Source organism: Abramis brama, assembly GCF_963993115.1.
Source record: "Abramis brama genome assembly, chromosome: 5".
Classification (NCBI taxonomy): Eukaryota; Metazoa; Chordata; class Actinopteri; order Cypriniformes; family Leuciscidae; genus Abramis; species Abramis brama.
In genome coordinates, this window is record NC_139967.1 from 7,248,831 (window position 1) to 7,272,058 (window position 23,228).

The 23,228-nt window shown below is 38.1% G+C and overlaps 1 protein-coding gene across 1 annotated transcript in view; it reads left to right on the forward strand.

Annotated features, from left to right (window-relative positions):
- The window catches only part of scarf2 (scavenger receptor class F, member 2), a 32,452-nt gene extending 18,345 nt beyond the window's left edge, over positions 1 to 14,107 (forward strand). Inside the window, exons 9-11 of the mRNA XM_084115957.1 lie at positions 559 to 683; positions 9,450 to 9,599; positions 10,865 to 14,107. Of these exons, the coding sequence (XP_083972083.1) occupies positions 559 to 683; positions 9,450 to 9,599; positions 10,865 to 11,964 (1,375 nt within the window). The 3' untranslated portion in view covers positions 11,965 to 14,107. The remainder of the gene's footprint in view (positions 1 to 558; positions 684 to 9,449; positions 9,600 to 10,864) is intronic.
- The last annotated feature ends 9,121 nt before the right edge of the window (positions 14,108 to 23,228 follow it).

Consider the following 23,228-nt stretch of genomic DNA (forward strand, 5'->3'; position numbering starts at 1 on the left):
AGTTTATCTAACAAATCTGAATTAACCAACAACAGCTTGAGTGGTACTGCTCACATAAACTGTGTGTGAACGTAACCAGATGTAGTGCTGTAAAACTGGACTGACAGCGGCGGTGTGAACGTGGCCATTGCGTCTATCTCAAACTCAGCCCTGGCAAAGAACTTCTTTTAACAAAGCCTGTCATCAGAATTGTTCACAGTTCGCTGAAGTGAAAGCCTCCTCTGTTCTCTGCAGTCAATCGGGTAAACTCAAGACTCTCGTGTTCTAGAAATCACAGTCGGCTGTTTTCTTAAACTTTCCACCTTTTCTAAATGGCTGGAAAACTACAGAACGTAAGACCAACTGAGCCTAGATTTCCTCAGTTTGCCAGTGAGGCAGATGAATCCCTACATTTCTCCTTCATTTGAACAGTAAATCTATAATCTCTATGGTTTGATGGTGTATACCGTATGCAGTTAATGCTAGAAGACTAACACTGTACAATAACACACACCAACCAATGTAGAATCCATTTCTGGGCAGTGTAATGTTGGTCTAACGTCACCCTTCCTCTTTCAGCCCTGACCAGGAAAACTCCACCAACAGCAAGAAGGCCAAAATAATCCTCTGTGGTGGATTCAGCCGAATCAGCACCAAACTCCCCAGAATCCCTCTGAGGAGACAGAAACTACCCAAAGTTGTTGGTATGTCCTCATTTTCCACCATCTAAAATTACATATGGTTCAGTGTGCCATGAGTAAACTGAACCACACAACAGATATGCACTTAATATGATGTGCCTGATGTTAAGTCTTCAATGGTTTAACAAAAACAGCATGTTTAGCAAGTATATTAGTGACATCCTTTTTCGTGATAGGGCATGTTTGAATGCAAATCCCCTTTAGCTGTCTTTTTTAATATTGGCAACCTAAACATTAATTTAAAGGTGCAGTGTTGTTTTTTCTATGTAAATCTTTTCAAACCTAGTGCAGAAAGAACTACAAGATGCATTCTAGTTCAGCTAGATGGAGCGTAACTGAAGGACGCAAGTCTTAAGTGACATTTTTAAAAGTTTAACACGTTTTTACTACGATATATCTTAAAAAATAGTTCAGGGTGCTGATAAAACCAGCAAGCCATCATGCAACATCCATCTGCGGACACAATATATACATCGTTCCAAACCGTATGACTTTCTCTTTCTTCTGCGTAACATAAAAAAAGATATTTTGAAGAATGTTGAGAACCAAACAACATTGGACTACATTGTATTGTAGGGACATAAAAACACTAGGACATTTTGCAAAATATCTTCTTTTATGTTCCATGACATGAGATTGTTAAACAACATGATGATGTTAACAATTAAAATGTAATTTAATCATCCTCACATCGTTCCAAACCTGTGTGACTTTCTTCTGCGTGACATAAAAGAAAATATTTTGAAGAACCAAACATCACTGGACCCCACTGACTTGTGAACTTTCCCTTTAGGTAAAGCATTTGTTGGTTGACTTACCTATTTGGCACTTTCAAATCATTGCTGTGTTGAGTTGTTTGTGTTTGTTATATCAAAATCTGCCTCAACCAATGGCGTGAGTTTGGGGCGGGGCTCTCTGTTTGCCTGACCAATGGCAGATGGGGCAGTGGTTGGGAACCTGTTTGAAAGCAATAATAATTTTTGCAATTCTGTTTGGTGCCTCTACTGGCTAAAAGCCTCAGTCAGAATGAAAAGCACTCTGCGCTGACCCAAACAAAGTCTTTAGGGTTTCATCTGAATGGAATGCTCTGGGTGCACGTCTTATTTCCCTTGGCTCCATGTAAAGCTTCAAGTCCTTATTAATCTGTACCCAAACAGACATTCGTTTTCTTTTTCCCTGCATTTCTCCCCTCATTTCCCTATTTCTTATTAAAACAGACGGCTGGGAGCTGAATGTTCCCCCAATCAAAGACTGCTCTGTTTTTGCCAGGATGGAACCCCTGTGTGGAGTTCTTGTGGTTGAGGAACTGTATGAGCTGCTGCTGCCAGGAGCCGGTTTTAGAGACAATATTAAAGTGGCCATGCAAACATATTATACTTTTTTAAGGAAGTTTGTTTGGAATATTCATTTTGGACTTGGATTCAGAGACCAAATCGTAAAAGGCACGGCATATTAAGTTAGCACCGCCGAACACTAAATTAAGTGAATTGGACTTTTTAAATATAGAAAAACGTGGGTTCGTTTTGCAGCGTTTTTTCTTTAGCATGCACAAAAACAAGAGGTCAAATGGTAACACTACAATAATTCTCATTTGTTAACATTAGTTAATGCATTAACTAACATGAACTAACAATGAGCAATTTATTTTCACAGCATTTATTAACCTTTGTTATTGATAAATGAAAAATGTTCATGTTACTTCAAAGGGTGAGTTCACCCAAAAATTTTAAATCTGTCTTTAAAGGTAGGGTAGGCAATTTCAGAGCAGCTAGCAATAGCAAGCTAGCTCTGAAAGCATTTCTTAAAACACATGAACACACAGCAGTGTCTACACAGTGTCATGAGACATAGCGTGAACGCAGCATAAGCTTGTTGTTTTGGTCCAGGAGGAACTTAAAAATGCGGCTGCAGTTTGTTTGTGGCGCTCGGTGACTGTCTACAACTCTGCATAGCCTTACTGAACACGTTGATGACGTGTGATATCTGTGCGAGCAGGGTTCGTGGAGGAATGGAAATACATATCTTGACAGGCAGGTAGGGCATCGAATGCAAGGATTGGACGAACATTTTTTAGTCCTGTGACTTCCACAGAACATATTCGCGCTTTAATATTTAGACCACTTCTACTATTGACTGCTATACGGATGTGAAGAGTTTCAACCAGTATAACAAAAAGTGTTTTTAAAAAAACATTACCTATTCTACCTTTAATTACTCACCATAAGCCTTTCATTCATATTCGGAACACAAATGAAGATCTTTTTTAATGAAATCTGAGAGCTTTCTGTCCCTCCATTGACAGCCTACGCAACTACCACTTGCAAGGACCAGAAAAGTTTTACATGATAAAACCATAGATGTTCCATTTAAAATGAAAGGTTTTTAGATATGTTCATGCATGGAAAATGTTCATATTTAATGTGATGTTCTCCTCAGTTTCCCACAACTGTGGGAAATTGAGGAGAACTGACTTCTTACTGTACATCCACTAAAAATCATCAAAACACCAGTTGATTTAAAGTCATGGGTCATCTCCAAATCACAAGCAAAAATTTCCAATCAAGGAAACAAGAGCTGGATTCTTCTTTTACAAAGAATATAGATGGCACAGCTTTAATTAAAACAAACAATACCCTAGTGTATGGGTAACAGGCGGTCACGGGTGAGCAGCATTTAGTTATTTAGTGACAGAGAGCCCGAGAGAAAGCCCAGAGCCATACTGTCCTCGAGAGACATGTGCTTCCACACTAATTTACCACATTACATAAGTTAAAGAGTCACTGCCATCAGACCCGGGTAAAGAAAAATCCTGTCTAAAACAATAATGTCACTGTTGGTTAGGGTTGAGTATGGTCTGCAGATTGTTTCAATAAAACCCCTCAAGCTGTAAAACCCTGGATAGACAACAAAGAACAAGCAAGTAGAAAAATCCAATAAGAAGATGGCACTTTAGCAGAAGAGATATGACCAGCGTTCGGCTCTCAAACATAAACTGGCCCTTTCATCCACGGACTTTATGAGAAAATTGATGGAGAATGCGTGTCTTTCATCTGACACATCAAAGAGTGTTAAATAACTGGAGACAACCAAAATCAACACCAAACAATGTTGCTTTTCACGCTCACTCTTGATTAGTTAAAAAAAATGAGTTTCGCGATAGCATATGAGAGGGACAACTGAAAGCAAACGCAGATGTAGCGTCTACCCCGTTCCCTTCCCCACCCCCTCGAACTTCTCACTTCAGGGGAGGAGCTGGATGAAAATATCATTCTCTCTTTCCCTCTTTTTTCCTCTTCCTCCTTTTCCTGTTGTGGTTCTGCTATCCTCATTGGCTGACTGCAGCAGTGAGGTCTGCTATTTTTCCCATATCTTTTCTTCCCCCGACTTTTTTTTTTTTTTTTGGAAACTCTACCCTCACAGGAGAGCAAATGGGGGGCTGGGGGTCTTTAGACAGGAAGTGACTAAATTTACCTCAGTGTGTTTCAGAGCCCTTTTTACTCCAACTAAAGCTGGTAATGACAGATTTAAGACAAAGGGGACAAAAAAAGAATGAGAATGTTTATTCCCTCATCTCCTCTGGACCCACATTCTGTTTATCACCATAATTTAGATTTAGGAGAAACACATTTCTACACCAGTGAAGTTAATCTGTCTTGAAATGAACAGTCATATCCGGATGATGTTTCACCCCTAAACCAAAAGAATGAGACAAGAAATTATATTTTACTCGAAATATATATATATATATATATATATATATATATATATATATATATACTTCACATACTTTAACATTATTTTTTTATTTAAATCAGTATTTATAGTTATATAGTTGCATATAGTTGCACACTTTAACATTTTTTTTTTTTAAATCAGTATTTCATCAAATTCAGTTTGTGTGTATATATATATACAAAATTATTTTAATTTAACTGACACTAGAGTCAGGGGTGCACATAACTGGTGCGCATGCATGGTAAATATAAACGATGCGCAGCAAAAAACGTGGAGGGAGCGCTTTTGAGTACTGGCATTCTTGGGGACAGGGCCACGTTTACTATACCATCTCTGGTAAGATCGCCATCATGATGATAAGTGTGTTCATTAATTATTAGGGGTGCAACAGATCGCAGTTGATCTGTGATCCGTACGGACCAGGCCCCGCGGTTCGGCACGCATGTGATTTGCGGATTAACTGCCAAGTTTAACCATCATAGATTGAAGGTTTATCATTTGGACGCGTTTTGTCTTGCCAATTTAAACATTCAAACGATTTTAAACGCGGAAGAAGAGGCATAAATCGGGACTCACGCGTTGTTATCCGCACGCACAGCCGCACACACCCGAAACGCGTGCACACAGAGAGGGATAGAGAGACGTGATTCAGACTGTTCTCCAACACCAAATTGATTCCTCTTTCACGTTACTCTGACACTGACACGTACACACAAAATTATGTCAAAATACTCATCTTGGCAAGTATTTTCTCAGTTATGTCATAAGTGAACAGTTGAGAAAGAAACCAGATGTGTGACAGTATATTCAGTCCATGCATTCTGTCTTAAAGTGACAGCAGCCTAATATTCCTGCTGTTGTCGGTGTCATTAATGTTAATAAAATAAGAAAAATACAGCTTTAACAAAGATGAACCTATATTTAATTTCTACAGTGAACAAAGCTTGTAGGATACGTGTGCGGCGTAAAGTGTGAGTACCAAGCAGCATTTCCATGTGCTTCCCTGACAACCAGACCAAAAAAAGTTTTGTGCACCTCTGACTTTAGTATTATGGTACACTGTAGAGTTGTATCTTTCTGATCAATAAATCACCATTAGCTTTGTTTCCACCCATCTATTTTATGTGCATTTTGAGATTTTGAGGGGAAAAAAGCTGGATGGAAAGACAAGATGTGCATAAATTCTAAAATTGCTCATAAAAAACTTCAATTGAGGCAGATACATTTTTATCCGATAAGACATGTCCATAAACTACGATGCAAACACATTTACTGAATAAATCCCTCGTTGTGCAACAAAACAAAAAAAACTCACGTGACTTTGCCTCAACAGTGGATGTGATTGGATAACCGGACTAACCAGCGGATCACTTTCATCACACAGCATCTCAAATGTTGGTTTGGTCATTCTGAAATGCCTGAGCTAAAGTCTGTCACCAAAATTATTTTTTTATTCCCCTCCCAGAAGCGTCTCACATGATTGCGTTCCCAAACACAAGGCATCCGAACACAAGATAACTTGACAGCGTTTATAGCATTTCGTCTGCATGATCTGAGACACAAGTCATTTATGATGTAGGAAAAAAGAGTCACAGTGGCTTCCAATTTTGTTACGATATTTTGAACCAGTTCCCAGAAAGTGACGATTTTGTTCTCTTGAGTATAAGGAATGGAAATGCCGCTTTATTCTCAAATGTTTTATGCAGTATTCCAATTTTGCGCATAAGTAAAATTTACAACTTTGGAGGGAAACATAGCTATTGACAATAATCGGAATTACAAAAAAAATAAAAGTTAAATATCTGGATGCATTACATATTGGGAGGGCGGAGGGGGGTTGCTTAAATTTCATGAAAATAATGTCAATGCAAAAAATTCTTAATAGTTATTTTTCCTTTTGATTTTGAGGTGACGCGCAAATTCGGCATGTTTTGTGAGATTTGCCCATTTACTTTTTACTTCTATGTAATTTAATCCTAATTTATTTCCATGTTCTCAGATATTTAACTACAAACAACGAAACACGTTAAGAACGAGCATTGAACAATGTTCCTTGCAAGCTCTTGATCTAAATGTCTCTTAGTCCAAGTCTATAAACATGTTTCTGGACAGGCGTCAGAGAGACAGGCCACCTGTTGCCCTGCACCAGAGTACTTTCTGCAGCTGTGGGGACTAATGCAGCTGGGATGTTCCAGTAATGTACTTTTGTTCAAGGCCCATATAGCAGAGGGTGAGGCTGCCAGACCGGTCTAAGTCTCTGTCTCTGACAAGACAGCAGTTGTCCGATGTCAGAAAATGGCTTAGTAACAGCACTATGTCTGTTTGCATGCATCTCCATCATACATGTCATGCCATTTCATGGTGCGGTGAGTCCCACAGGGGACTCGTGAATCTGCATGATGAGAATGCTGGTGACATGAGCAGCAGTGAACAGAGAAGATATTCCTGTAACATTGCGGGAAACTTCTTCCAGCATCTTCAGCTGCTTGGAAAAAGGATAAAGTATGGAATGTAAATTGTTTCATTGAAGGCAAAACTCCAAAAATGCAGTTTTGTATCTCTGTGGTTTTTACTGCTATGTGCTGTTGAAATGTTTATTTTTGTAAATTTACTTTCAAAGCTTTTTTTTCCACACTGGGAGAATGTTAGAATAAACCCTTTGCTAGCCGATTGCAAAAGCTTGAGTGTTTCTGAGTGAAGCGCACATGCTAAAACTCAACATGAAAGTTCACTTTTTTCCAGTTCTCGAGTGTTATTTACTTTAAGGGTGAGTGTTGAAACAAACTAAACTACATGTAAAACTACCAGCAACAAGAAGCAAAGGCTGTGACTGAATGACGAATATAGACTGTTGATATAGACAGTTGCACGCAGGTGCAGAATGCACATGCTAGTTGACAGTCGCCTCTAGTCCTTTTGGTGTGTTCAAGCGCAGCTTTTTGGCCCAGACACAGCCGACGCGAGGAGACAACAGTCGGCCGCTGGTTTTGTTGCCGCTTGTTCTTTGACGTTATGGCCTTAAAGGGTTAGTTCACCCAAAAATAAAAATTATGTAATTAAATACTCACCCTCATGTTGTTCCAAACCTGTAAGACTTTCGTTCATCTTCAAAACACAAATCAAGATCTTTTTAATGAAATCTGAGAGCTTTCTGACCCTCCATTGACAGCCTACGCAACTACCACTTTCAAGCCCCAGAAAGGTAGTAAAGACATCATTAAAGTAATCCTTTTGACTCCAGTGGTTTAAGCTCAATTTTATGAAGTGATGCCAATTTGGTAACAAATTACCATGTTATTTTTAAAATATTAATCTCCAACACACACGCACGTTTACGAGAGCACCATGACGCATGCGTGTTGTATTGACGCGGAGCGCTTGTTGGAGTGATGATGCATTTCATAGTGAAACTGGACATTAAATGTGGATGAACATGTTTTTATCCATCAGGAGTTGATTAGATTGTGGAAAGTGGCCGTTACATACCAGATTTTTGGAGGGGAGGGGCTAAAAAATAAGTGGGCTTGGTGATGTCACCTGAAAAGGAAAGTTGTTTCAGAGACACAGCAAGTTATTATATTATTGAAAAATCATGCTAATGCATATAAAGTGCATATAAAAAAATATGTAGCCTATAAAAAGTAAATGAAGTTGATTTTGAATACATGTTAACTTGAAAGAGATCTTGAAAGAGATCTGATCTTGCCTAGAAGGTCTTGCACGGCCAAATAGCCAAAAGAGCAGTGTGAGAGAGGCGTAACCAGGCCAAGAGAATGTGGTTAGCATCTACTCTAGTTCCTCCTGGCTGAGAGGAGATGTGAGCAGCAAGCCACAGGAATCCCGAGCTGACCATCTTTTTCGAAGTCAGCATGAATGCATCATCACATAAAAGTGGGCGGAAGGAAGCGGCCTCTTGAAAACCACCGTGACCTTCATTAGGACCACAGTCACATGCAGGAGAACTGGGCAAAAAGTTACCACTGTATATTTGCAAACTTTTGTTTGCTAGTTAAGACAGCATTTTCAGTTCCATACAAGCTATGGTTAAAAAGAATCCAACACAAGCATCTGTTAAAAAGATAAACATTAAAAAGAACTCAATTTAAAACTACATACTATTTGTACTGAATTTACAGTTTTGTTAATCGATCCAAAAACACTTTATTCTTTGACAATAATGGAAATAAGCTTTTTGAAAAACGCTTATGTTTTTTTGAGTGCTGGGCAACGATTAATCGCATCCAAAATAAAAGTTTGTGTTTACATAATATATGTTTGTGTACGGTGTATAATTATTTTGTATATATAAATACACACATATGCATATATACATTTAAGACATATTTGCATATATATATATATATATATATATATATATATATATATATATATATATATATATACACACATATATACATATATACATACATAATTTGTATTATATATAAATAACACATTTTTCTTAAATATATACATGCCTGTGTGTGTATTTATATATTCAAAATAATTATACACAGTACACACACATATATTATGTGTAAACATCTGAAGGTGTTAAATATTAATAATTTGGGGGGAAGTGTGCCTTCATTTTAAGGAAATAAGGTCACAAATGTTAGAACCAGTTAAAACCACATAAACCATGTTGACCAGTAAGATCATGTTTGATTATTTGCTGCTAAAAAAACATGGCTATGTTGGTCCACCAGCACCAAACTACCTCTAAATAGCAGTACTAACCCTAACCGTAATACAAAATACCAGTGTAAATTCTTAGGACCTCAGTAGCTCGCAGATCATTCCACTAGCATGCTTTGAAGTGTAGTGTTTCACTCATGTGCTGTCAATGCTGGCTTTCATGCAGATTATCCACACTCCACTATTTGCCCTTGTCGGTCACTAATGCAGACTGTAGAGCCTAACATCATCACATATGTAGTCAAAGAGCCTTTGTGTGTTGTGGAACCCAGGGAGCCTTCTTCCACTGATTTGACCTGACCTCTATGTTTGTTTTCCCCTTGTCCAAACCCTTAGTCACCCACCACGATCCCGAAAACACCTTCAACAGCATTATCGAGCCGCCCTCCGTAGTGGACCAGCCTTCTCCATCATGGTCTTCCCAGGAGTCCTTCTCTTCCTTTGAGACGAGTGAAGACGGGCCCGTTTACTGCATACCCCACGAAGGTGAGCGGGAACTAGCGCAGATAAGCCATCTGTTTGTGCAACATGGAAAACAGATGAGGGAGTTAAGAAATCTCCTGACAATTTTATTAAATGACCTCAATTTGTGGTAAACGCTTGGCCTCTGGGTGCATATATCACGTGCGTTGAGTGAATACAAACAGAAAACGCTATAAATGGCCATGTCAGCAGATGCAAAGCTTTCAGGATGTGACTCAGGACTTTCTGCATAAACCGTGGTGTGGGAGATTGCTGGAAAACTGATATAAAAGCATTTTAAAGAAAAAACCTAGGCATTTTTCCATGGTGATATGGCGTTTTGGTGTTTCTAACTGGTCATAGACCTATAATAATCTTTAGGTGTGCTCATTATTTTATTTAAAACATTTTTTTTAATAAGCTGTGCTCGGTTAGTTGAAATATATTTCAGTATAGCCAAAGTTGATGTTCGGAATTAAATACTAGCTTAATACTTACTCAGTAGTGCACACTATACACTGTATAGTGTCTGTTAAGAAATTACCAGGAAATTAGGGTTGAAATGCCAGCAAAACTGTGTTAACTAAAAAAATAAAATAAAAACATTTTAAATAGTTAAACAGTTTTTGTTAAATAAAATAATGAATTAAAATAATAATAAAATATGAAATACATAAACTTTAAAAAATGTAAATGAAAATTAGAAATATTACCTTGGCAAAAAACTGAAATAAAATGTGTTTAAGTTCTAAAATTACTAAATCTAAAACTGAAATGGAAAAAAGAATGCTAAACAGAAATATTGAAGTCAAAATTAGGCAACAAAATTATATAATAAAATATAATAATAATTCAAAATATTAACAAATACCATAATAATATAAAAATAATACTAAACTAACACAGCAACAAAAGTGACAAATACCCCTGAAATTTAAAATATGAGGGCAAATATTGCCCACAAAAAAATATTTGTATATATTAATTTTACAGCCAAAAGAAGGATAATTTATTTAAATGAACTGATTATTTTATGTTGGACTGAAATTTAGAACAAAACTACAGTTTTAGTTTTAGAATCCAATTGTATATAGAATTTTGTAATATTTTGCAGACAGATCAAACAATGACAAATGTCAACACAGAGGTGTTAAAAATTGTAGCTGATATAACTTCCAGTTCATTAATCACACAGGAACCGGCCAGTCAGTTTTTCTTTTAATTTTACTTTACTACAGTCATAGAGATATATTTCTCTACCACTTAACCCTTACATTTACCTTTTTCAGAGACTATGAACGAGAGCTGTGAGAAGAAAAGTTCTAGCGCTGCTCAAGAACTATCATCATCACCCAATGATGAGGACGCAGGAGAGTACACGTCCCTCAAAGACACAAGAGAAACAACAAAACAGTACATTAGCGACGGAAGTGAGCAGCCTCTCCTGAAATCTTCAGACAGCGAGGGCTCCACCAGCGGTTCTGAGTCAACCATAGGAGCCGTTTACGCCCACGTTGCACGCCTTTCCAAACACTCCAAAGAGGAGGAGGACACGGCCTCACCGGAGAAGACGAAAGAGAAGACGAAACCTCGTCCTCCAGACCCGTCCACCAAACCGAAGGTGTCCTGGATCCACGGAACATCTGGAACCAACCCAACAGAGCAAAGTCAGACTCCATCACCACAAAAAGAGAAGAAGAACAATTCAGAAGGCTCTGGAAAGGCTGATGAGAAGCTGCGGTTTAAGGAGAAGTCGAGCAAGAACAGAGAAAAGCATCAGGACGGGAAGAAGGCAGATGGACCCGAATCCCCAAGCAAAAGCAAATCTCACAAAGCATCAGATACCATAGAGCACCTCAACGGAACATTCCAGAATGCCCTGAAGAAGATTGGAAACTTCCACTCGGACAAGAAAACAAACGACACCAACAAAGAGCCGCCCAAGAGCCCAAAGATCATGCATCCGCACATGAACTCTGAGGCCGCCACGCTACTCGCGGCTCAGCTGAAGGAGAAGACCCAAAGCCTCAATCGAAACGAGGGGCTCACGGTGGGCGTCAAACCCAACGGCGTTTCAACGCCTCAAGCCCACCGAGAGAAACCCACCCCTCCTCAAAAGACCAAGCGCTCTGCAACTGGGACCAACAAGCCCCTTCTACCCACCTCCGGCAACCTCCAGAAGATGGTGGCTCCTATTTCAGACTCTTCTCCTGAACCTAAAAGCCCAGAAAAACAAGGGCTTAATGGGACCAGAGTTGAAGGAGATGCCACACCAAAGAAAACACCCATCAAAAAACCACCGAGGAAGAAAGGAAAGGAGGGAACGATGGAGACGGAAGGCAAAACCACTCCAAAGACGGCCATCATGCCACCTCAGACTGTCAAATAGATCCGCTTTGATCACATTGGTGCGTCTGTTTTTTTGAGAACATAAACGTACAGTTTTTTGTAACTTTCATCAAACATGATATAGGAATGGGATGGATTGTTCTTTAAATGGACGAGCTGCTTATAGGTTTTAATATTTGGAAGGATTGTGGTTCTCGTTAACTCTTTGAAGTCCTGGAATCGGAAACGACGTTGTGGCTTGTGTACAGTATTAAAAAGGAAGAGTAAATGAATTTAATGTAATAAGCTCTTGTTGTATGCTCTCAGTTTTATATATGCATTACTCAACGTCCATTGTTTTGAATTTGCCAATGCTATCGTAATTGTCTGATCAGCAGGTTTGTGTCTGAAATTTGTATTTAGCACTGTATTCATTGGTGTAAAGAATGAACCAAAGGTACTTCAAAAGGTACAGGAAGAATGATGCCATTATTAATTTTCACTCAGGCCATACAGTATATGTATATTCAATACCTTGTTAATGATGTCATGAAGGAAATTGTCTGCTTGGTTTCTAGGACATGCGCATTCATCAGTTCTTAGTACCTAGCATCATGCTTTTTAAGCTAAAAACGCCAGTAATAGTCGTAGTCCTTGCTAATCCACAGTGATATCTATCCTTGCTGCTGAATCTAAACACTAGTTTTTCCCTTCTTCCGTAAAGTACCCACAATCGGTAATGCATTTTTTTCATGACAGATAAATACTCCATAAAATTTAAATTTATTGTTTCTTTCTTTGTTTTTTTTGTCTTTTAGTCCATGTATGCTGACATTCAGACCTTCTATATACTACTATAGTCCTAAAAGTAAAATAAATGCTAATATACAACCTTTCTCCTCTGGGATCTTGTACGATGGGGAGTCTTTCCCGAACTTCTGGTTAAAATAGGAAACCAACAGCAACATTTAAAAAAAAAACATGAAACATTTATAAATATCAGTTTTGATCATATTTTCATTAAAAATAAGCACTTAAATTATTGTTTTTCCAGTAAAAATCAGTAATGCTTTTTATGCCTTGCTAATAATCACATGCTTTTCTCTTCATGACTGAAAGTTTATGCAGCACAATAATAACTACGGAATTAATATAGTGTGCATTGCCATTTTATGAAAATGTTAATTTATAAATAATTATTTGTCCTGCCAAAGAAACAATCATAACGCCTGAAAGATGCCAGTATAACCTACAAGTCAGATGAAATTAATTATTAATTCTTCAGAGTTTGACTATACGGTTGCAGGAAGTTCATTGCATCAACATTTTATTATAATGGCTCATGACTACAGCTTATGTTTATTTTGTAAGTTTACAATCAGAAACACCCCATAGCACTTGCAAATATTTTTAAGATGACACCAACAGAATGCAAAAAAGAGTTCATGAAAAACTGAATGGTTATATTTGAACAAAAAACAGGTTAAAAGTTCGATCTGGGCCTGCAGCATTTTTGAGTTTGTAAGCAACTTCACTAAAAGCAGATTTTCCATTGTGGTGTACAGTAACTGCTATTCCCTTGTATGGTACCTTATATATTTTTCTACATTTCAAGATATTTTGTAATAATATTTTTACCTTCATTTGTAAGCTGTGCTTATACAACTTATATCTTTGCTTTTTTATATTTGTGTGTGTGTGTCAAATGAACTGGTTTTCAAATTTGATTACATTTTATTTCTTTTTTTAATGCAAGCATCAGGTACATTTGATTGTAATGTTTAAATATCTTTCCTTTTACTCTCAAAATAACTTTTTCACATTTCTCTGTGGATGTTATTGTTTTTATGAACGATAAACTGCATGATGCAGAGGTCAGTGAGAGATATCTATGCATGTTACCCCATGTTCTGTTTGTACCGCCTTTCTTTATGGACCTTTGACAAAAAACAACTTTTCATGTTTTTGCACGATTCCAGAACATTTCCAACTGCAGTATATGATTTTATGGGCGTTTTCTACTCTGACTTTGGCGTAAGAGCAAGCTTTGAATGAAGCTCAGCCTTTAAACACGGAGCATTATCAGTAACATGCATTATGTTCATTCATTTTGTCCTGATTTTTTGCATTTTTATGTTGTTGATAAGTGGTTGTTCAGTTACCGTATTTGAAATAAAAGCAAACCTGTAGCTCATGAATTGAAAGGGTACATATATCAAATGGCTCTTTCTTCATCAGATCTATCGATAGAGTGACTTAAATATATTAAATACTATTAATGTCTAAAGTCTTAATGTGCTTATGTATTTTCCCTTAAAACATTGAATTATTTAAAAAAAAAGAAAATGGTTTTGCCAATTAGATTCAATACGTTTAAAGTAAAATACAGTTTAAAAAAAGCCTGTTTTCCACTAAATGAACAATATATTATAATTAAGAAATTAAATTTAATAAATGTATATACATGCACAAATATAAGAATGGAATATATACATTTACAAAATATTTTAAAGCATGTCAAATATGCAGGGACTTCCTAAATATCTGAATCAGTGTTTTGAACTGATTCACTGAATCTGACAGTTCAATAGCACTGATTTGGTCAAATGATTGGGTTAATCTATGAGTCAAACTCAGTATTATTTTCATTTTCAAGCAGGTGCTAACCTGGCCAACTGCTTCTGAAACTTGGACAAATCATGTAAAAAATAAAAAGCACATTACAATCATCTTGATATTCAATTTCGACCTACATTTTATGTGGCCAACAAAACAACAATGAATAATCTTCAATATATTGCCCATAAAAGAAAATAATTATCATTTAGAGATAATAAAGATCTAATGCACTACAAGTGCGAGGATGATTCATTTTGTCTATAAATGACACTCTACTCTCCATTTTTTCCTCTCTCTCTCCTCTCCATTTTCCCGTTCTTACAGTAAGTGATATTTTACGGTTTCCGCTGACTCCTGGCTGCCTCTGTGCTCTGAGCAGGGGATCATGGGGAGGTATTTTCGTCGCGGTAGCAGTTGCAACGGTGGTCATATGCTCATCAAACTCTAAAGGGCCCAGAGGACTGAACTGGCGAGCTCCTCTACTGGCACAACAGCCGCTTTCATACAGGAACAGTTGGAAGTCTGTGCACGGGGGCCCTGGAGTTAAAGCATCATGTGCTGCGTATTTGCTCTCCATTTTCTCAATCTTTTTTTTTTTTAAAAGAGAGAAGAGATGAGTGCTTGAAGAAAGCAGCCAAGATTTTGTCGGCAAAAGGCAACACAGACGAGGAATATCATGTGATCTGTAATTGAAACCAGAGATGTCAAAGCATCCAGACACGCATACACGCGCGCACATTTCCCAAGTCATGCCACTCCTGACATAAAGTAAGTTTGTATTAGGTGAAACTCTGCTTAAAATAAACTGAAGACCATCAAGCATTTTCTCCAAGAAAATTAAAGGAATGTAATATTACATTAAAAGTGAGAAATAATAGATTTTAAAAATAAGAATTAATAACTTCTCATTGCTGTACAATATAGCTTACATGAATAACCCGTAGCAGATCTATACAGGTGGAGCCGGGGAAGGTGGAGGGTTTCTGAAAGCGCGCTGCACTGCTAAGGCAAATGCTACCCAAATATTTGAAGGTTGAGCAGCGAGCTTATTGGCTACTGATACGACAAGAACCAATCAGCTGCACCCTGTAGATAACGATGTGGTTATGAACAGGTGAGTTAAAGGACCTATTTGCCCGCGCCATCTTGAGTTTCATGCCAGAACTTTGTATTTTGCGTAAATAAAAATTCCCCCTTAAATTATCATAATGCATCCACATGTTTTACTTCAGAGAAGGTTTTCTCATTATTAAGTGTCTATATTATTTATTCATAATTTTAACTATTCTCAGTAGTGATTCTGATTAGATTCTCCAAAAATAAATAAATACTGAAATGCATTTTTATATTTAAAATCAGCACTGAATTAAAAAGAAGCCTTAAAATACTGCCATCATATATTCATATTTAACCATTTCAGTAATATATAATTATTTTTTCTACATTACAGTAATGAGAATACACACATAATTTTCCCTGTAAAATCAATAACAGTATGAGTCCTCACACTGCAACTGAAACAAAACTCCAGCCCTGGAAAAGTCATTTATTTAAAAGTCATTTACATCTCTTCCAGGAAACAAAGTGTATTCCTGAAAGTATTCACAAAACAAGCATTTCAGAAGCTACTGTAGCTACTGCTTACAAATAACTCCAAAGCTACGGTGTTATGACCGTAATCTGTGACCAGAGAGACAAATGAGATTTCGGAGAAGGCGTTATGACAAATCAAGTGCGGGTCTAAACATACCTCTCGAAAAAAAGTGGCAGGTCCTTAGAAACACCAGGACCTTCAGAGCCACTGAACATCAGCCAATGGACCCACAGCTGCACGCCTGTTCAGAACTCAGCCGTTGTCATGGCAACAGGGACAGATTGCATCCACATCTGGTAGCGATTTCAGCTCGTGAAAAAAAAAAAACGGGGGGAGAGAAATTTATGAGTTAAGGCGGAAAAAGACAAATATTTTCTGCAATGCAAAGCAGAAAAAAGCAGAGGGTTGAGTTACACATGAAAGAGGCTGAGAAATGCGTTTTGTTTGTTTGTTTCCCCCCCCCCAATCTTTCATACTTCTGTAAGTTTTGAGAATTCAATGGAGTCATGCTGGTACTCTGGAAAGCTGCTCTGCCGGTTTAAGCAGCTTTCCGTAGGAAGCAGACCATTCGACGGGCGACAGACTCCAGAGTAAATGATTCTATAATAAGGGCTGACAACAACATAACTTTGACAAATCAAACACTTATATTCTAGCAAGCTTTCTTTCTGTGTCATGGATTCTCAAAACGGGTTGCGCACGTTTGTTGTTGCTTCTAAACAATTCTAAATGTCTGTTACAAAAGTAGTGTGACAGTATTAGCCTAGATGGTAATGCAAAGCTTTGATTACCATATTCATATACCATCACATGTACACATTACTCAAGGGTAATTCAAACAAGAACATGGTTTTATGCTCATATAAGCCGCTTTTCCAAAAGATTCAAAAGAACGGTAAGGAACGGTGCCAGTTATATTTCCACTAAAGCTTGGTTTGGCACGGTTTGGTATTATTGCCGAACCAAGCTCAAGTATTTTGTGTTATATTCTAAAGAGCTCCGTTATCAGCCCCACAGTGGAAACTGAAATCATATCCGTACCGGCTGGGACAGATCGGAAATAGAGTGGTTAAGCAACAAGAACAGTTTGGCCCGATGGTGGCCAAGTTGCTATAGTGTTCAAAAAGTATTAGGGCACCTTAGCCGTGCTTACAAACATCTCAATGTCAATGCATTAGATAACAGGAGAATTACTTGGCAAGAAACACAACCACGCACACATTGATGTTAAACAACAACAATGCAAGACAACAAACAGACAGAAACTGAGGTAAATGAGGGCAAACAAAGGAGCTGATGAGCTGAACAGGACACACCTGAACAGAATACTCAAATCAATCAGAAACCATAGAAACAAACAGGCAGAGAATGGAGGAGGACTGAACTAATTAACAACCTAAAAGACTGACCATGAAACTTAAACAGAAAACAAGACATGAAAGCTGAGCAAAAGCAAACTCTAAATGTAAATAGCACCCTCATGTCATTCCAAACCCATAAGATATTTATTTCGTTCATCTTCGGGACACAAATGAAGATCTTTTTGATGAAATCTGAGAGCTTTCTGTCCCTCCATTGACAGCTAGGCAACTACCATTTGAAGCTTCAAGAAGTTCATAAAGAGATCGTAAAACTAATCCATATGAATCGTGCGGTTTAGTCACAATTTTCTGGAGACTCGATCGCTTTATATGTTGAACAGATTTAATTTAGGCTTTTATTCACATATAAACATTCATCAGCGAACATAAACAGAAGCTCAACTGAACCTGCTTGATGCACGAGAACAAACATTTTGCTGAAGCTCAAACATCCTGCGTAACAAGAATGAACCTCATTGGATCTTGCTGAAGCTCAAACGTGCTGCGTAACACGGGAATGAACCTCAATGGTTCTTGAGGAAGCTCAAATGTGCTGCGTAACACGGGAATGAACCTCATTGGTTCTTGAGGAAGCTCAAACGTGCTGCGTAACACGGGAATGAACCTCATTGGTTCTTGAGGAAGCTCAAATGTGCTGCGTAACACGGGAATGAACCTCATTGGTTCTTGAGGAAGCTCAAACATGATGCGTAACACGAGAATGAACTACATTGGTTCTTGAGGAAGCTCAAACGTGCTGCGTAACACGACAATGAACCTCATTGGTTCTTGCTGAAGCTCAAACGTGATGCGTAACACGAGAATGAACCTCACTGGTTCTTGCTGAAGCTCAAACGTGCTGCGTAACACGAGAATGAACCTCAATGGTTCTTGAGGAAGCTCAAACGTGCTGCATAACACGAGAATGAACCTCATTGGTTCTTGCTGAAGCTCAAACGTGATGCGTAACACGAGAATGAACCTCATTGGTTCTTGCTGAAGCTCAAACGTGATGCGTAACACGAGAATGAACCTCATTGGTTCTTGCAGAAGCTCAAACGTGCTGCGTAACACGAGAATGAACCTCAATGGTTCTTGAGGAAGCTCAAACGTGCTGCGTAACACGAGAATGAACCTCATTGGTTCTTGCTGAAGCTCAAACATAATGCGTAACACGAGAATGAACCTCATTGGTTCTTGCAGAAGCTCAAACGTGCTGCGTAACACGAGAATGAACCTCATTGGTTCTTGCTGAAGCTCAAACGTGATGCGTAACACGAGAATGAACCTCATTGGTTCTTGCAGAAGCTCAAACGTGCTGCGTAACACGAGAATGAACCTCAATGGTTCTTGAGGAAGCTCAAACGTGCTGCGTAACACGAGAATGAACCTCATTGGTTTTTGCTGAAGCTCAAATTTGATGCGTAACACGAGAATGAACTACATTGGTTCTTGAGGAAGCTCAAACGTGCTGCGTAACACGACAATGAACCTCATTGGTTCTTGCTGAAGCTTAAACGTGATGCGTAACTCAAGAATGAACCTCATTGGTTCTTGCTGAAGCTCAAACGTGCTGCGTAACACGACAATGAACCTCATTGGTTCTTGCTGAAGCTCAAACGTGATGCGTAACACGAGAATGAACCTCATCGGTTCTTGCAGAAGCTCAAACGTGCTGCGTAACACGAGAATGAACCTCAATGGTTCTTGCAGAAGCTCAAACGTGCTGCGTAACACGACAATGAACCTCATTGGTTCTTGCTGAAGCTCAAACGTGCTGCGTAACACGACAATGAACCTCATTGGTTCTTGCTGAAGCTCAAACGTGCTGCGTAACACGACAATGAACCTCATTGGTTCTTGCTGAAGCTCAAACGTGCTGCGTAACACGAGAATGAACCTCATTGGTTCTTGCAGAAGCTCAAATGTGCTGCGTAACACGAGAATGAACCTCATTGGTTCTTGCAGAAGCTCAAACGTGCTGCGTAACACGAGAATGAACCACATTGGTTCTTGCAGAAGCTCAAACATGCTGCGTAACTCAAGAATGAACCTCATTGGTTCTTGCTGAAGCTCAAACGTGATGCGTAACACGAGAATGAACCTCACTGGTTCTTGCTGAAGCTCAAACGTGCTGCGTAACACGAGAATGAACCTCATTGGTTCTTGCAGAAGCTCAAATGTGCTGCGTAACACGAGAATGAACCTCATTGGTTCTTGCAGAAGCTCAAACGTGATGCGTAACACGAGAATGAACCTCATTGGTTCTTGCAGAAGCTCAAACGTGCTGCGTAACACGAGAATGAACCTCATTGGTTTTTGCTGAAGCTCAAATGTGCTGCGTAACTCAAGAATGAACCTCATTGGTTCTTGCACGTCAAGTGAACATGCTTGAGCTTCCGTTAACCAGATCTGATTTGCGAGTTGATGAAGCCTAAATTCAATCTGTTCATCATATAAAGTGATTGTGAATAGTGAATGTTTTATGTTTTGTATTCAATGCAATGACATTCAGTTTTATTTCTGCCCAAATACATTTTTGTGGTCACTGTATGTCTCTGATCTCTATGAAAGACTCTAGCATCAGCTTTTGCCATTGTGTTTTTGTACGTTTTGCATTATAAGAGGTCCATGAATCCCAGCTTACGTGTCCGTGCCATGTGTGGGTTATTACTGGAAAGACGCTTGGCGCGTGTCACTGCTCCTAACCGCTGGATGCTGAGCTCAGCTCTTCACCAGTGAGCTGCAGCGCTGAGATCATGTGTGTGTATAATATATTATTACAGGCTAAATCTGCTGGGCTCACACTGTGATATAAGTCTGACTGATGTGAGGTGATAACAGGGCAGTTCATCATGTAGTTAATGAGACATAGGGCTAAAAATAAATGATTTACTGCACTCGATTTATTCACTGCTCACCAGTTAGTTGATGATCAGTGAATTCTAATTCATTGTGCTCAAACACATGTTCCAAAACAACAACAACAAAAAAATCGTAGTATTTATTATGTGCTGTTGTAGAGAGGTGTGCTATTACTTTTTTATATAAACAACCAAATACCTGGAGAACGGGTGAAGCTGGGTAAAAAAAACATCACATGGACTTGGAGAGAATGGAGAGACCTGTGTCATATCTAGAATCAGAATATCCAATGCTATCTCACGACGAATTCGTATGAGTGATTAAAAGGTGTCGAATTCGGACGAATTCGTGCGACCTCATTTGTAAGAATTTGTACGATTTGTCTAAACCCACGTGATGGGTAGGTTTAGGGTCGTATGAATTTGTACGAATTAGCCACCTCGTATATCACAGGCCCTACACCTGTCATCATAGGGATCGTTCACCCAAAAATGAAAATTCTGTCATCATTTAATCACCCTCAAGTTGTTCTAAACCTGTATGAGTTTCTTTCTTCTGTTGAACACAAAAGAAGATATTTTGAAGAATGTCGGTTACCAGAAAGTTGATGGACACCATTGACTTCTATAGTCAACGGGGACCATCATTACCAACATTCTTCAAAATATCTTCTTTTGTGTTTCACAAAATTTATTTCCATCAAGAGGTGAATCCATTTTTGGTCATGATCTTGTATTGACAATGCAAGAGTCCAGCACTCTGTAAAGTGTCCTCCAGCACATCCCAAAGACTTTCAATGAATTTAAGGTCTGGACTCAGAAGTGCTGATTTTGTGTGTGTGAGACTAAAATCTTTTTTAAAGCATAATTATAGTTGTTGTTGTTGTTGTTTTGTTTGTTTTTTAAATGTAGATGTTTCTCTTTTAACACTACAAAACATAAGAATATTTTACATAAGTGTCTGAGTTACTCTATTATGTTTTGACTTGGTCCTCATTAGGACCGGAGGCAATAGTGTAAAATTTCAGTAATATTATCCAACTACTTTTACATATTTAGAGGGTTGCTAGATATTGTTTACTAGCCTTTAAGTCAAAGTAGACCCAATTATATTCATGCCTCTAGAAATGTATTTTTTTCACCTCTAAAAATTCAAAGAAAGGATACTGTTAGCAATGAAAGACGTGTGTTCCATTTAAATTTAAACTTGTTTTTAAAGCGTTGGCTCTCTCATCTTCATGCTTGGCTGTTTTGAAAAAAGGCAAAGCCCCTCTGAAGAAATTAAAGTCTCCCATTAGTAAGATATACAGGGTCAGCAAACCGTTGTCTTCACTTCTCTTTTTTCCTCTTTGTCAGCATATTTGTGTGTCAAGTTTATTTGAGGATCTGCCTCTAACGCAAAACTTTTCTCCTTTTTTCCCCTTTTCTCTCTCTCCCTCCACACATCCCTCCCCCTTTCCCTTCCTTCTGTCACTCTCCCCCTCTTTTCCCTCTCCGTTTCTCTGAGAGGAGGAAGTAGTATGGTTTATTCAGGGCTCAGGTTTCAGAGCAGTGTGTGTGTGTGTGTGTGTGTGTGTGTGTGTGTGTGTGTGTGTGTGTGTGTGTGTGTGTGTGTGTGTGTGTGTGTTTTTTTTACTGGCTCTCAAGAAGAGAAGGAGAGAGCTGCTTCTGTAAACGTCATTGCAGTGATGAAGATTAGACCAAAATGGAAAACAGTCCATCTGCTCATTTCCTCTTTTGTAACGCCAGTGCCTAGCAAAGACGTAACTCGTTTGTGAAAGACCAAATTGATCTGCTTGTGGAGAGATGTGCTTTTACTTTAAGCACTTCACCATACAGTAAACTGACCAGTACCTTGTTAGTCCAGGAATAAAAATGATTACACAAATACATAAAAAAAACAATGTATAAAGAACAGTATTTTTTTTTTGTTTATTACAATTTAAAAGATAATTGCAACTTTTTATCTCACAATTCTGACTTATTTGTGAGATATAAAGTTGCAATTGCGAGATATGAACTTGCCATTCGGATTTTTTCTCACAATGGCAAGTTTATATCCCGCAAATCTGACTTTTTTTTGTGTGTTTTTTTCACACAAATCTGATTTCTTTTCTCAGAATTGTGAGATAAAGTTAGTAAAGTCCAATTCTGAGGTAAAAAATACTTTTTATTTCAGAATTGCGCATTTTTATCTCACAATTCTGACTTTATAACTCCAAATTGCACGTTTATATCACACAATTCTAAGAAAGAAAGAATTGCGGGATGTAAACTTGCAATTTTTTTTATTCAATGGTGGAAACAAGCGTCCATAGATTTTCATATACATACTGAGCAAAAAATAAAATAAATAAAAATAATAAGAATAAAATTATTTAGATTATTTTATATACCATTTAGGGCTTAAATACAAAAAATATGTACCTTGTTTTGGTCTTTAAAAAATGGTACCATTCACTCCCATTATAAAGCTTGGAAGAGTCAGGATATCTTTTTTTTAATATAACTGTGTTTGGCTGAAAGAAGAAAGTCATAGACACTTAGGATGGCTTGAGGGTGAATAAATTCTGGGATAGTTTTCATTTCTGGGCGAACTAACCCTTTAAATAGTGCATATCACTCGTTTTTCTTAAAGTGACACTGTCTGACTGTCACTTTCTCTTGCCTCCCCTGAGCTCTTTGAGTTTTAACAGACGATAAATCTCGCATCTTGTTTTCATGCGTGTCCACAAATCGGTCTGAATAAACAAAATGATGGTGTTTAATGGGAAGACTAATTAAAAAGTAATAAACAACTCACCCACTTAGATATCACTGCTTTATGTCACGTCAAAATCAAACTTAAAATGGCCTGAAAAAATGACTGGGGGTTTTTTAGTGAGAG